General features: G+C 36.2%; 1 protein-coding gene across 3 annotated transcripts in view; it reads left to right on the top strand.

Moving 5' to 3' along the window:
- Window positions 1–15,954, top strand: part of NBEA (neurobeachin) — a gene marked incomplete at its 5' end in the record, with an annotated part of 531,924 nt that overhangs the window by 201,941 nt on the left and 314,029 nt on the right. For all 3 annotated transcript variants that reach the window (XM_080929212.1, XM_080929210.1, XM_080929211.1), the window contains one exon: window positions 4,042–4,480. In XM_080929212.1, coding sequence (XP_080785338.1) covers window positions 4,042–4,480 — 439 coding nt within the window. The remainder of the gene's footprint in view (window positions 1–4,041; window positions 4,481–15,954) is intronic.

Genomic DNA, 15,954 nt, shown 5'->3' with positions numbered 1-15,954 from the left:
AGATTTGCACATTCCGTGGTCGGCCACTTGTGCCTTCAGATCAAATGAAGACCCAGGGACTTCAGATATGAAAGAAATCAAGGAGAATATAACAAGAGAGAGTTAAGAAAGAAAGGAACAGGTAAAAAACAAACCATGTAAAGGATCTTGGAAGAAACAATGGCCTGTACAAAACCTTCAGTGCACTGTAAGTAGAATAGTGTGACCCGTACCTAGGCAGTGTGGTCACAGCACTGAGAGGTTTTCTTAATTTATCATTGTGTCGTCTCTTTATTGCTCATGAATAAATTAGATTCCCAAGGCTGTGTTCTTTTGATGGCTCTACTATAGGAAACAATTGTGGATAAGTACTTTGCAATCTCACTGTATTGAGACTGAAAGTAGAGAGTTTGGAAAGTCCTCATGTAGGAGGTTAGGAAAATAGCAATTTCGGGTCTTTAATATGTCACACATATTATGATCATTTTGAAATGGTAATTTTGATGGAGGGCCAGAATGAATGAGGTACGCTTATAAATCTCATGTCATTTGTTGAAAATATATATATATACACACACACTCAGTATACTTTAGGTGAATTCATTTCATTCAGTGGAAAGCACTGAAGAGGCATCTGGCATCTAACTGTCTGTTTTGGGCAAGCTCACTCAGTCTAGGAACCTTTCTGATTTGTGTGTCGCTTGGCCTATTGGCTATAAAATCTAATGAGAGCTATTGAAAACCCACATAGTACTGTTATTACTATAATTATACAGATGCCCCTAACTTTCTGTTAAAGTCATTGCATTAAATCCTCAGAGTGTATAAAAAAACTGGAACCTGCACTATGGTGTCAACTGAAAACATGTTCTATAAGGGTTGTTGAAGGTACAATGAGAAATTAATTTGGGTGTTAACCTTGTTTTGTCTTGTTTGTTTTCAGTTAATCGTTACTCTTACAGTGTTTCCATAGAGCATTTGATTTTCTTCTCTGTAACACCATCAAGGTGTGCTTTAAAATACTTGTGTAGAACTTGTATTAAAATTTCAAAATCATTACTTCATTTTAAAAAGTCACTCAGACTTGGAAATAAAGTTAAAACTTTTTATTGATGTGTAAATATTTTATGAGCTTCTAAAAATATTTTAGTATTGAAGGTTGATGGTATTTTAATTGAAATACATAAAATTTCACCTTAACTTGGAACACAGCACTTATATTGAGTTCTAAATATCTTATAAGTTATAGATTTGTTAATGCTATTGAATGTCAGCAAACCAAGTGAGAGAGTAATAGTTGGTGTAAACAGCATGTCGCTGTGGAAACGGAGTGATGGACAGCTGAGCAATCCTAAGTGTGCTCTCTGCAGTTTATAAGGAGTAGATTTCAAACTCCAGCACCCACGAGCAAGACCTTCCAGAAACATCTGTAACGCCAACTGTGAGGGATTTAGCTTCCTCTCTGGCTACCTTAGTGTATACAGGCACACATCTAAGTTGCTTTTGGCCACATTGGTTGACCACAGTCATATTAAACTTAACTAAAACATATTCCTTTTCTAATAGGACCAAATCAAATTTTATACTCACACAAACATGAGTAAGTTAATTAGTAAATAAATAAATATTTAAAAATTTGGCGGCATGTGGTAATTTAGGAACCACAAATTAAAGATGTTGTTTTGTGTGTGTATTTACTGGAGAAATACTTATCTCTTGTTCTAATATAAATAATAAGTTTGAAATTTATATATAGTTTTTAATGCAAAGCGTACCATAATATGGTTGAGTATCATATTAGTGTGAGGCCAAAACTCTGAACCACATCTGTAATTCTGTAAATTCAGGCCAAGAACCGGAGTATATTCTTGTAATTTTTAACATGTTTTAATGGCTAAATTGTGAGGTAAACAGTGTTAGTAACTGTCACTGGTGGTATGGTGGCTGCTCTTGGAAGTTCTTTCACTTTTATTGTCTGCTCTTTGTTTGAAGACTACATAACTGCTTTTCAGTGCTCTCCACGTTTTTTGCTGCAGCTTAACGGCCTCAGCCATCTTCTCTCCTAACTCTGTATCCCTAAGCTACATATCAGCTTCCAAAGTCTACTATAAATTGGTGTGAATGTGACCAGGATTTATACCTTTTTGTGTGTAGTTTCTAGGCATAAGTATTGATGATTTTGTAGACTCATGATCAAAAATGAATTTGTATCTTCTGAATCTCTCTCCTAGACGTGTTTCATTAGAGGTTTACTATGCTTTCTTCTCTTCATAATCTATATTGCAAAAATAATATATTTATTTATATCTTCCTTATCTCTAATGCTATCATTTTTAATCTTAGTCTTTTTCTTATAGTGTTTTATTTTTGTTAAAGCTTTAGCTATGTTTTGCAGTCAGTTTCCCTGGTGTTTCTTGTTGTATTCTCAACACTAATACAATTCCTTTAATTTTTAATCTTTGAACGGTACAAGAGTATTTTTTTATTTTGATTACTTTGTGTTTGAATGAATATTCTTTCCCTAGTTTTCAAATTAATATCTTTTAATCCCTGAGAAAACATGGCAAATAAATACGCAAAACTAAAGCTATTTAACAAATATAGTAATGACTGTGCTTTAGCATTACATTGTTATATATGTATATTTGCCTATTTAAATGAATATTGTACCATTTAAAGTTTGAATAAAAAAATGTTAAGTTTTTCTGATTGAAAACATAAACTTCAGTATAAATCTAATCAAAATAAAAGAGGATAATGTTTCTTAGCCTCTTGAAGTATGGCAAAATAGTTATAAAATTTGTTTAGAAAAATTTATAAGATCATGTTTATGCCATGGTATTCTTCTGCGTTTATGAGATTAGCAACTCTTTAACCACACACCCAAGAGCTGAGCCTATCACTGGAAAATTTTACAGGATTGTTCACCTTCGTGTATAGACAAACTTGCAGCAGATTTGAAGGAGCATTCCTCTGTGGTTTTGTTAGCTCGTCTCCCAGGTTTCCTGAGCTGGGTCTCCTATCAGGGGGCAGTTCTCTGTTTAGTTTCTTACCCAAATAACCTTTTAAAATACAGAAACAAACCAATAGTTTCAGTAATTAGCTATACCATAAATAACTCAGGTATATCCTTTTTAACACATTTGTGTGCGTGTGTGTGTGTGTGTGTGTGTCTGTGTGTGTGTGTGTGTGTGTGTGTATGTGTTTTCTGGTTCTACACCTGTATGTACACCCTTGAGCTTGGCACATTTTAGGTGTAGAGGTAATAGGACAGCTTGCAGGAGTTGCTTATCTCTTTCGATCATATGAGTTCTGGGGATAAAATTCAGGTTATCAGACTTGTTGTCAAGCCCTTTATGTGTTGAATAGTCATACTGGCCCAGATTTGACAGTTTAATAATTTTTTCTTTTAATCTAGTTTGATTAGTAGCATATGCACAATTCCTTTTTAAGAATAAATGTTTCTGATTTTGTTCTTACAAGTGGAGATTAATATTTATCCATAAAAATTAGCAAGAATTTCTAAAATAATTAAAAATAAAGGTAAAAATAGGTTAATTACTTACAACACATTATGGTATAATTAGGAATCTATCTTTTTGAAGTAACCACGTGACAAATTTTACATTTAAAAAATTCACAATTTTATGTGTGACTTGAGAAATATATCTGGAGTTAATTTAAATATTTTGGATATTTCTTTATTAAAACACCAGAAATGTACTTATATGAGTATTTTTAAAGGACAGTAATGATTTTTAGGGAAATAACAGGATGTTTTTCTTGTATGTTGCTTGAGAGCTAGCAGTGGATAGATGGTGGGAGAGCGAGACGATGCTTCGATGGCTTGGGGATGGGTTGAGTTATTCTCTTAAGGACGTGTTTTAGAATAGCGTCAGACAGTTTTTAATCTGATCGTATTGCTGTGTCCTGAACAAGATGGTAGGTGCATATGGATGAGCCATGTTGTACTGTGCGTGTTTGCTCATGGCCATGAAAGTTTTACTTGCTTCTCACGTGCACAGGAAACCATTGAATCAGACCAGTTTTCTTTCATTGCAGAAACACCCGCTACATTTCCAGACACTGTAAAGGAGAAGGAAACATCAACCCCTGGTGAAGATATTCAGCTAGAAAGTTCAGTTCCTCACACAGATTCCGGAATGGGAGAGGAGCAAGTGGCTAGCATCCTAGATGGGGCAGAGCTAGAGACTGCTGCAGGTCCTGATGCAATGAGTGAACTTCTATCCACTTTGTCATCTGAAGTAAAGAAATCACAGGAGAGTTTAACTGAACATCCCAACGAAATGCTGAAGCCTGCACCATCCATATCAAGCATTAGTCAAACCAAAGGCATTAATGTCAAAGAGATACTGAAAAGTCTTGTGGCTGCCCCAGTGGAGATTGCTGAATGTGGTCCTGAGCCTATTCCATACCCAGACCCGGCGCTGAAGAGAGAAGCACATGCCATTCTTCCTATGCAGTTCCATTCCTTTGACAGGTATGTCCTGACCTGACCCTCAGGGTCATGTGCACAGTGAGCTCTGTGACTTTACAAAGCACTAGGAGGTTCTCACCAATGCCTCATTGATAAATGCTGATTCTTAATACAAAGTGTCAAAGTGCTAGTCTGCAGGACCAAGTCTGGGATGAGCCATCCTGTTGTAAGTGACTATCACACTGGGAATGGGGAACACAGCATCAGGTTAGAGCCTAATCCTGAACAATGATCACACATTGAGGAGTCTGTTTGTCTCTTCCACTTTATTTTTCTCCATGTGAAAGACAGGGTAACTGTCCGAAATCAGTTCTGATCCTCAAAATCTATTATACTGATAGAAGATATTGTAACAATTATTAAACATTAAGTAACTTCCTTTAAGTAGCCACAAATTAATTTTAATTCTAAATTGATCTATATTGAAAAATACAAAAAGGCTTGTAATTTTGGTTGTAAAAAAAGACTTTAGTTTTCTCGTAAGTATAAACGGATTAGATATTTGAAAATAAATACTCTTGAAAAACATTTCTGACTTAACTTAGAACCTGGCCCATGTATCTACATCTATATGTAAAATCATTCAAAAAATTTGAAAGGAACTAATTTTTAACCCATTTTATGTTCAATTAAAGTAGCATCTTAATCTATCTTACAATTTAAATCAAGTGTAGCCTCAGAAATATACTGTAGGCATTCACTAATTTCCAACAAGAGTGCTTGAGTATTGGTTTTGCTCTATAGTTTAAGTTATGTTTGTTTGTTGATGTGTAAACAAAAGAAGGTATAGGTTTACTATATGGACTAACATTACTGATCATTAAAACATATCTTTATACCAAAAATATTTCCGTGTGAGAAAGATTATTGATAAGCAAATACTGCCAGCATTAGTGATAAAGATTTAATTTAGGAATAAATGTTTCTTAACTAAAAAAAATCAAGATTAATATATAGGCAAAGAACAAGCATTATTAAGGTCTTACTAAATTGTTATGTAATGTAACTTTCACAAATAGTCACATAAAAATGATTATTTAAAGTTTCTAAAAAGAAATTAGGCAAATTATAAGACTATGAAATGTAGAAAATGCTTTTCTGTTCTGAAAAGTCTTGATTAAATAGTTGTTAACTCTGTTTTCTCATGTTTATTCATATGGTGGCTCTTCCTTTTGGATTTCATATTACATATCTATTTCACATGCCCAATTTATGTTTACAGGATATGAGTGTGTTTATGCCTATGACTTTGTGTCAATCTATGTTTTTTCTATGTACACATAAGACTATCAGTGTCTCTATATTAAATAACACAAATCAATAAGCTAATTGAGGTTGTGTAATTTAATTTTAAATTGTAACTTTACATTTTTGTAAAAATACAAATGAATAAATCTAGGTAATTATTGAGATTTGCAGATGATGATTCAGGATAATTAAGCAAAAATAATTTTATGTTGATTTGGATTTTTATTAAGGTTTTTTTATTAAAACTTACATCTGTCACCTTAATGACCGCTATTCTTAGCTACACATCATTTATACTTTTCAGAATGTTATTTTGAAACACTGAGACTTTTCCTATGTTCCCGGCACCATTTGTGCCAAATGTAGAAGAAGTGAAATCATTATTCTAAATTGTTGACTGTTAGAATGGAAGAGCACAAAGCATGTTTTCATGCTTTATTCTTTTGAGGAAGAGTCCTGGTGTGGTTAATGTATGCAGCAGCTCCGTCCCAGCAAATGTAAATGATGAGGTGATACTGATGAAAGGAGGGATTGAGGTCTCAGGGGCACTGGTGAGGGATGGAACAGACGTGGCCTTGCGCTGCACGTAACTCAAGTCTGTCGTCCTCACTGCTCAAAGCCATAATGGGAGGTGGCAGTCTGAAATGAGTTGCCACGGCGAGGAGTATTATTTTTGAAATGCTTTCACACAAATCACTAGGCCCTGCATACAACTTAGTTTCATGGTTTAATGTCATCAGGAGGCACAAATTGGTGTGTCTAATTGTTTGCCACCTGCCAGCAAAACGAGCTGCCAGCCAGCCAGACGGGTCTGATTGTCTGTCAGCCATTCAACTGATTGAGAGTGACAACATCAAAAATTTAACTTCAAACTCCGTAGCTTTGAGCAGCTTTGCAGAGACATCTTCCCCACAAGAACTCCTGGACTGCTGCATTTTCAATTCTATTTCCAGTACATTGCAGAAATTTACCTTATTTGTCCTAAGGTAGCTAGCTATAATTGCATTATGAGGTATCTAAACATTTTTCTGAAACTCTAAGTCTGGAATCTAAGTTATGACATATCTTTTAACAAAGAATTGCATTCCTTGAAAAATGGAATCCAAGATGACAGACAGCCTTTAGAATCAAAGTTGAGAAAGCTCCCAGTGAAGAACAGAATTATCCATAGAGTACTTGGGTTTACTTTTAGTTGAAATAACTGTAAACTCAGTTGCTCTCAGTTCTTTAACTAGCACTTGTGATTTCCTGTTGCTGACCGACTGCTGGTCCGCCACAGTCATTGCCGCAGGGAATTTCTTATGCTAAAGTCAGACTGAACAGAATAGAGTTCTCTTCTCTTGTCTCTTCCCACCTCGGATGGAGCTGTGGAGAATTTTGATGTTTAAAGGTTTATAATTTTTAATATGTAAATAGCAACATCAAATTTTAGAAATGCTTAGGTCTAATAAAACAAACTTATTTTTAGAATTTGATATTTCCTCAAATTGTATATGGGTTTCTATATATAGATCTACATGAACAGTAAGTGCTGGTTCCTTTTATTTTCTTGTTGTATCAGTGAAGACGTAAGAACATGTCTTTGATTACACTGAATATCCCCCAAATTACCTTACCCTAAGCACAGTGTATATAGAGATTGCACAAGGTTTTTATCATTGAATGAAAACATGTGATGGCTTTGTATCTGACAGCCATCTGGAAATCAGCACATCCAGTTAGAGAATTCTTAAGCAGCACTGCATCTCTTGGTAGATTTACTAGTAGACTATGGTTTGTTAATAGTTCTAATCAAGCTGACACTAACCACACCACTGTTAGCTTTTCTCCAAATTTCCAGTAAAGCTTTGGCCCCACCTGCCCTCTATTAGCTAAAGTTAAACTCTGTGTTATACATGTTTAGCATAGAAAGATAATAAATTTATAAACTTAAATTTAAATAAATTTTAGAAATTGTTGTAATTTTAGGCTGTTATAGAAAGCTTGCAATTGTATGGCTTCTTTGACTAACAGAAGCCAGTACAGTCAATATTACATATGTCATCTTTTCCTGTTCACAAAGTTGGTTAGTGTTCAAATCAATGTAGTCAAGCAAAGTAGTTATATACTTTTTCTCACTTTTTAATATTTTACCTTCAACTTGTTTTCTTTTCTAAAGACATAAACATCCCTGAAATAAAATCTGTGGCTAAAATAAGTAAGGCAAAAAATAACCACTTTACTTAAAATTTTCTATTTTGACCAAAGTATAAGCTTAGTAGTATATGTGTTTTTTCACTTTATTAGATATTTAACATTGGCTTTAGTGCTCAAAATAAAACTATAAACCATGTATGTAATAAAGAAATGTTCACAAGAAGATCTTCCTTGTCTAACCACAGGACTATGATTGTTTTTAAAAAGCATAATTATTGTGCCAGTGTTGCATTACAGCTTCTTTCTGTTTGTTGCAGGTTCTATTTTGATTATATCATTTGAAAGACAAAAATAAATATTTTGAAAATGAATTATAAACCTGCCAGCTTTTACTAATCAGCACTTTATTGTAATTTCTCATTTTATCCTGTCTGGAGTGGACTTTGACTGTTTGGCTGGACTCTGTCCCTTTGTCTTTACTGGCATCTACAGAGGGTTTAAGTGAATTAAATAATGCATCTCATCTCAGAGGAGCATTGTTGAATTTCACTGGTATTCTCCAATACTGTGAAGAGTGTATAAACATAATGGATAAAATATTCCATCAATATCCCCGTGCTACCTTTTGAAATTCAGTGAAGAGTTATGATTCCTAAGCTATTTAGCTCATTTTTTTTCATGTAGTTTCTGTTTTTCACACAAGACTTTTTGGATAACGTGTGATAAACTGGCAATGAATTAACCTGGCTAATTGTATGACCTCTATATAATCTGTTCTTCTTGTTCCTTCCCACTGTCCTCTCCATGTCTTGGGTGTCCTCTGGAAATTTATGTCAGAGACATTTTCCCATTTTATTAGTTTTCTTTGACAGTTTCATAGGTTTGCTGAATGCATTCTGATCACTCTCACAGCCTGCCCTTCTTTAGCCTCTCCCATCCCTGTCTGCCACTCTCTCCTTCCTGGTCCCTCTCCCAGATACATGTCTTTACATTTTGTTTTGTTATTTTCAGAGATATTTACTCAAAGGTGTTCACCTCTGAGGGTTGCTGGAGCCTGGTGGGGTCCCAGCGTATAGACACCTGGAGGCTGTGACTCCCCTGCTTGTGGGTTCTGACTGTGGCAAATGACCCAGCAGTGAAGAATAGCCCTCTGGCCCCGCCCCTACCAGTGCCACTGTTCCTGATCCCATTTCAGGCAGTCATCATACTTGCTGAGAATTTGTGGTTGCAATGACTTTATCACGGCCTTCCTGCTGGTCTCCTGCCTCTGTGTTTCTCTCCACTTCAGTGTCCCTTTCCCCTGAACCTTGGAGCGGGTGGCATACATATCTTATTTAGAGCTCGGTGCTCATCTGTCATTTATGTTTAGCACCCTGTACATCCATGAATCTCGGTTTATTCTCGGTCACTGGAAAGGCTTCTCTGATTAAAGCTGAGAGGAGTATTTGTTTGCATTATAAAACTGAATGTTTAAATAGCACTTTGACATTTCTCCATCTTAGCCAAACAGCTATATTCCATTCTCTGCCAGGGCCTGTTCCTTCCTATGGGTCTTGAGTAGGTTTTATAGTACCAGACATAGCTCCCCTTGTGTGGAGAGGACATTGAATTAGATAGAAATTCCGTATCCTTAGGGCAGTCATGCTGTTATTTCACTGGTGAACACATCTTACCTGCCTGGCTCAGTTCATGATTTGTCACGTTCACTAGCAAGTAAGACCATCAATACATTTTCTCACCCAGCAGTTTGGATAGCACTTTCCGATACTGTAAAAGGTAGCCGGTAAAGAGGAAGAAGGTTCTAGCTCAGTTTCTCCAGGTGCAGCCAATGTAGGTGATCTACTATGTAATGGGATCTTGTAATCTAGTTCTTATAAGCAACCAAGAGGAATGGCAAGAGACTGTATTGGTTTCTAAATCCTCTGAAGCTTGGGTAAACCATTGAGGGAGACTTTGGAGTGCATATTTCTGAGCTTCAGTTACTTTACTCATTATTTTCCAGTTGCATCCATTTACCTGTGAATTTCATTTCTTTCCAGCTAATTCTAATGTGTGTATGAACCATATTTTCCTTATTTACCAGCTGATGGGCATCCGACCTGATTCCATCTCCCAGCCATCGTGAATAGTGACGGTGAACACCTTTGAGTAAATATCTCTGAGAAGAACATTTGAGTCTTTGGCATATAAACCCAGGGATCAATAGTTGAGATATAACACTTCTATTTGTAGGTTTTTGAGGAATCATCACACTGATTTCAATAGTCAATGTATCCGTCTGTACTACTGTTGACAGTTACTAAGGCTTTCTTTCCTCTCACATCACCAACTTTGTTATCATTTGATTCCTTGATGATAGTCATTCTGATTACCAGGAGATGGAATCTCAAGGTGGTTTTAGTCTACATTCCCAGATGTTGAACACTTTTTAAAACTGTTTTTTCATCATTTGTAATTCTTTATTCTTTTTAGAATTTCTTGTTTTTATCTGTAGACTTTTTGGGGACAGGTTAGTCAGTTTTCTTAATATTTTTATTGTGTATCCTATTATTAGTCTTCTGATTGCTGTATAACTGGCAAAGAATTTTTTTCTGTTCATTCAACATGACAGTTGGTCCTACTAGAATCTTTAAATCTCCCTTTGAAACTTTGCACGCCAGGCCTCCATTATCTGCATTGCCCTCAATATTCTTGTCTTCCCAGCTCCTACAGCACATCCCACTAAGCTCTCAACACTCACTGGCCTTTCTATTTAACGTTCCAAATACGTTCCACAATCGTTCCCAAGACATTGTCAGATCTGTAAAAGTAGTACCCCACAATCCTGGTACCAGCTTTTATCTTTCTGTTCTATTGCTGTGAGAGACATAACCACCACAGCAACTCTCATCTCCCAACAAACAGCATGGTCAGGGCTGTCACAGCCAACTCCTGGTATCCCCTTGTCTTAGTCAGGGTTTCTGTCGCTACCATGACAAAAAAAAAGCATGTTAGAGAAGAAAGTGTTTAGTGGGCTTACACTTCCATATCATCATTCATCACTGAAGGAACTCAGGACAGGAAACCAAACAGAGTAAGAACCTGGAGGCAAGAGCTGATGCAGAGGCTGCAGAGGGGTGCTGCATACTGCTCCTGGCTTACTCAAACTGCTTTCTTATAGAACCCAGTGTCACCTGCCAAAGGGTTGCCCCTCCTAAAATGCACCAGCCCACACACATCAGTCACTAATTAAGAAAATGCCCCACAGGCTTACCTATAGCCATATATTAGGGAGGCATCTTCTCAGTTAAGGCTTTCTCTCTGATTTCTGCTTGTGTCAACTTGACACAAAACTGGCCAGGTCACTCCCATTCGAGCAGCTGCCATGTCCTTTGATTGGCTGTGTCATTTGCTGTATAGTAGGATTTTAGTTTCATTGAGTCTCATTTATTGGGTCTTTTTTACACTAATAGTTCTGCCAATACATAAACAAAAGAGATCTTTCTGTCTTAGCGTGTCTTCCTCAACTTCTTTCTTCAGAGATTTAAAGTTATTGTCGTAGAAAACCTCCATCTCCTTGTTTAGTCTTACTCTGGGGCATTGCTGTTATTGGCAATTGTGAAATGGAATTGTTTGCCCTGATTTCTTTCTCAGCAACTTTGCTATTGGTATATAAACGGAACATTAATTTTTGTGTGTTAATTTTGTTTTTCACACTTATTGAAACTGTTAATTAAGTTCTTGGAGTGGTATGTGTAAATCTATATGGTCTCATATATAGAATTCTATCAAGAGCAAAAAGGAATTCTCTTAGTTCTTTCCTTTTTTTTCAGTTTTTGTATATCTTTTTTTAAAACTTTATTTTACAAAACAAAGATAAAAGGAAAAAATTTTAAACATTTTTGCATAAATGTATTAAAAACATTTTTGTCAGTGCTTAGCTTTTTTTTTTTTCTTTCTTTCTTTAAAGTTTAATACTCTGCATTAAGGTCTTACTAGTTACAATGAGCAAAAAGCACATGTAAAACAGGATGTAACCCGGAATTAGTCAACGTTTTCTTGGTGTGTAAGGATTGAGCATAATGTCTTTTTTTGTTTGTTTGTTTTCTTTTCTTTTCTTTTTTTCTTGAACTTCACACAGTCTGTGAGTTGTTTCTGGGGCAGTCCAAGCCTCTGGGGTTAGCATCCCACTATCAGTGACTGCATATTGTGTCTGTTCTTTTGTGACTGGGTTATCTCACTCAGGATGATACTCTCTAGATGCAACCATTTTCTTAAAAATTTGGTTAAGTCATTGTTTCTGATAGCTGAGTAGTACTCCATTGTGTAAATGTACCACAATTTTTGTATCCATTCATCTTCTGAAGGACATCTGGGTTCTTTCCAGCTTCTGGCTATTATAAATAGAGCTGCTATGAACATTGTGGTGCATATATCTTTGTTGTATATTGGAGTGTCTCTGGGGTATATGCCCAGAAGTGGAATAGCTTGATCTTCAGGTAGTACTATGTCCAATTTTCTGAGGAATCGCCAGACTGATTTCCAGAGTGGTTGTATCAGTTTACAACCCCACCAACAGTGGAGGAGTGTTCCTCTTTCTCCACATCCTCTCCAGCATCTGCTGTCATCTGAGTTTTGGATCTTGGCCAATCTGACTGGTGTGAGGTGGAATCTCAGGGTTGTTTTGATTTGCATTTCCCTGATGGCTAAGGATGTGGAACACTTCCTTAGATGTTTCTCAGCCATTCCATATTCCTCAATTGAGAACGTTTTGTTTAGCTCTATACCCCATTTTTTAATAGGGTTATTTGATTCTCTGTTGTCTAGCTTTTTGACTTCTTTGTATACCTTGGATATTAGGCCTCTATCTGATATGGAGTTGGTAAAGATCTTTTCCCATTCTGTTGGCTGCTGTTTTGTTTTCTTGACAATGTCCTTAGCCTTATAGAAACTTTGCAGTCTCATTAAGTCCCATTTGTTAATCTTTGACCTTAGAGCTTGAGCCATTGGTGTTCTGTTCAGAAAATTTTCTCCTGTGCCTATGTGTTCTAAGGTTTTCCCTACTTTCTCATCTAATAGTTTCAGTGTATCTGGTTTAATGTGGAGATCTTTGATCCATTTACACTTGAGCTTTTTACAAGGAGATAAGAAAGGGTCTATTTTCATTCTTCTGCATGCTGAGTGCCAGTTGGACCAGCACCATTTGTTGAATAGGCTGTCCTTTTTCCATTGAATGTTTACAGCTCCTTTGTCAAAAATCAGTGTATCTTAGTTCTTTTCCTACTTAGTATCTCTTCTGTTTTTTTTTTTTTTTTTTTTTTTTTTTTTTTTTTTTTTTTTTTTTTTTTTTTCTCCTGTTTTACAGTTCTAACCAAGTCTTTATTATATTGAAGCTGAGTCAGGTCTTTGCATAGGCTGGTCACTTTCTGCAGAGCCAGACATAAAATTGATGTTGATAAGGGGTCCTGGTAAAGGCAGGGGGTGGATCTTGGGTTTCCTATAGGGAATAAAAGGAGAAGGCCCTAACAAAAGTAAGTTTATTGTGGAGTACAATATAAAAAAAGCATACTGGGACCTGAGTGACCTAGAGAGAAAAATGATATATGCTCCTGGGGAAAGAAAGCAGGTGGCTATTAAGCAGACTCCAAAGACGTGAGAAAGACATTGCTGAGGGTAAGCTTGGCACAGCATCCTAGGAAATGTGGGAAGGATATTATGAAAGCTTTCTATCCAGATTTGGGATTGGAACAGGACTGTGATAATCTTAGGCACAAGAATTTTCAGTTCTCTGATCCTAGGCAAACAATTTGATAATATTATCTAAAACAATTTGTCTTCAACAATTTAATAAAGTTATTGATGAACACAAATATCTGTAAAATCAGTCAAACTTGCCTTTTTGTTAAAATAAGTTGAATCCTTCCCACATTGTCTTCCCAGCTATTTGAGCACCCCTCCCACTGCAGATTAGCTGGTAAATATCACAGAGCTTTCTTGGGGCTGCTGGTCCTGACTTCATATTACATTTCTTTAGATGTTTAAAATGTTACTGCATTTTTTATATTTGTTTTAGGTTTTCCAAGCTTCATAACACTGTTTTCTTTATGTTCAATTGTAAGTGTTCCTTTAAGATCTATTCTTTTTGTTACTACTGAAGTACAATGCCTCAAACGCCTCTTACGTTTCTCACTTGTGTAGACAACAAGGGCCGAATGTCAGGGTTCTAGCTTCTTTCAGGCTGCGTCACCCTGTGCATCAGCACTGTGCAAGGTTCCACGGCTGTATCAGTTCCCTGAAGTGCAGTGACGATCTGTGATACACGGGTTGGGCTGAGCACTTGACAGCAGTTTGATGCAGTGCAAACGACTGGAAATCTCATTGTAATGGTGAAGAGAAAGGAGCTGACAGAGACATGCTCCATCCCACACAGCTAGCACTTGTCAGAGCTAGACCTCTAACCCAGGTTGGGACACTAGAGGACATGCTCTCAGGTCCGGGCTTTACCTCGTCCACTGGAATCACTGGCAGGCTTCAAAATGCTGCAGATGTTTGAGGTTTTTGCATGTTGGTCATAAAGTTTTACTACAGAATCTTCATACTTAGTTTTCATGATCTTTCTTGTAGGTTCTGCACAGGGTAAGGTATTATGGATAAATGCTCCTAGATGCTATAGAGAGTTTGTTATATGAAATTTCGCCCATTATTGATAGTGATGACAATTTTAGTCAAAAATTTATGAAGCTATTTCTCCTACCATTTATAGACTCACCTTACAGCATTGCCAACTAACTGCGTGTGTGTGTTAGAGTTGTGTGTGTGTGTGTGTGTGTGTGTGTGTGTGTGTGTGTGTGTGTGTGTGCATGTGTGTCTGTGCGTGTGCATGTGTTAGAGATTGATGTCATTTACCTTTTTCAGTTGTGTTAGAGAGGAGTTTCTGACACAAGGCTTGTCACTGGTCTTGAGCTCATCAATTTGCTAAAGTGACTGGCTAGCAATCCCCAGGAATCCTCCTCTCTACCTCCCCAGTGCCCAGTTTTGGGCTTCCTGGAACCTTCTTGAGCCAAGCGTTGCATACAGCTGTCCTGGATCCCTGCTCAAGTCTTCCTGCTCGCACAGCAAATGTTCAGCAACTCAGCCCATGTCTCTTTATCTTAAAAACAATTTTAGAGATGCAGAAAAACGTGAAATAATTTTACTAGTAAGTTACTTTAATTTAAGAATTGGTGTAGAAAAAAATGAATTGGTGTTTATGTTTTCTTGATAGCAATCCAATAAAATTGTATGCTGCATATTATTCTTAATCTTACAGAGAAGTTTTGATGATAAACCAAATGTATTAGTATTTTGTCTTTTTTGTTATCCTTATATTTTTGAAAAAATAGATACCTTAGATCCTATAGGTAGAAAGTTCCTTGAGTTTAGAGAGTGATAAAAGTCATTAACAGTTGTATAGTACCTCAGAATCAATCAAGCCATTCTGAATACATCCTTTTAACCTCCCAAGTTATATGGGAGTGATGGCCATCTTTGATAGTGAGAAAAAAAGTATCTCTAGAGAGAAAGTAGAGAAATTTTATGGTATTATTAATATCGTTTAATATTACAATACCTTTAGTTTCAAAAAGTTATATGAGCTCATTAAGAACAATAATAAAATATAAATTTTCAACATTGAAATAGTTACTGAAGAAATTAACAAAATTGCCTCTTTGAAAAAGACAGGGTCATGTTAAAGAAAGGTAAGTAGTTTGGACTTTAGTGTGTTGTGTTCGTATAGTTTCACTAGGGGGCTTAACTTTCATCAAAATTACAAAGCAGGGTACAAGTATAACTCTTCATTTGGTGGAAGTATTGCTACTACCCTGCTAAAGAGCAGCCATGTTGAGAGCCTCTGATTTTACCTTTATGAGAATAAAAATAACAACTTGACAAGGACAGTCCAAAGAATAAATAAATAGACAATGAAAATGGACATGCTAACAATGAATTTTCTGTGCATTAAATGACTATGTTGGAGATGTTTACATTGTCAGTGACTGTTTTTCATGCTTTACATGTGAACTTGAATCATCTCATGAATCTTTTTCTGTAAAATCATCTGTAAAATCATAATT

Source organism: Micromys minutus (assembly GCF_963924665.1).
Source record: "Micromys minutus genome assembly, chromosome: 15".
Classification (NCBI taxonomy): domain Eukaryota; kingdom Metazoa; phylum Chordata; class Mammalia; order Rodentia; family Muridae; genus Micromys; species Micromys minutus.
This window is presented reverse-complemented; position numbering and strand designations above follow the sequence as displayed.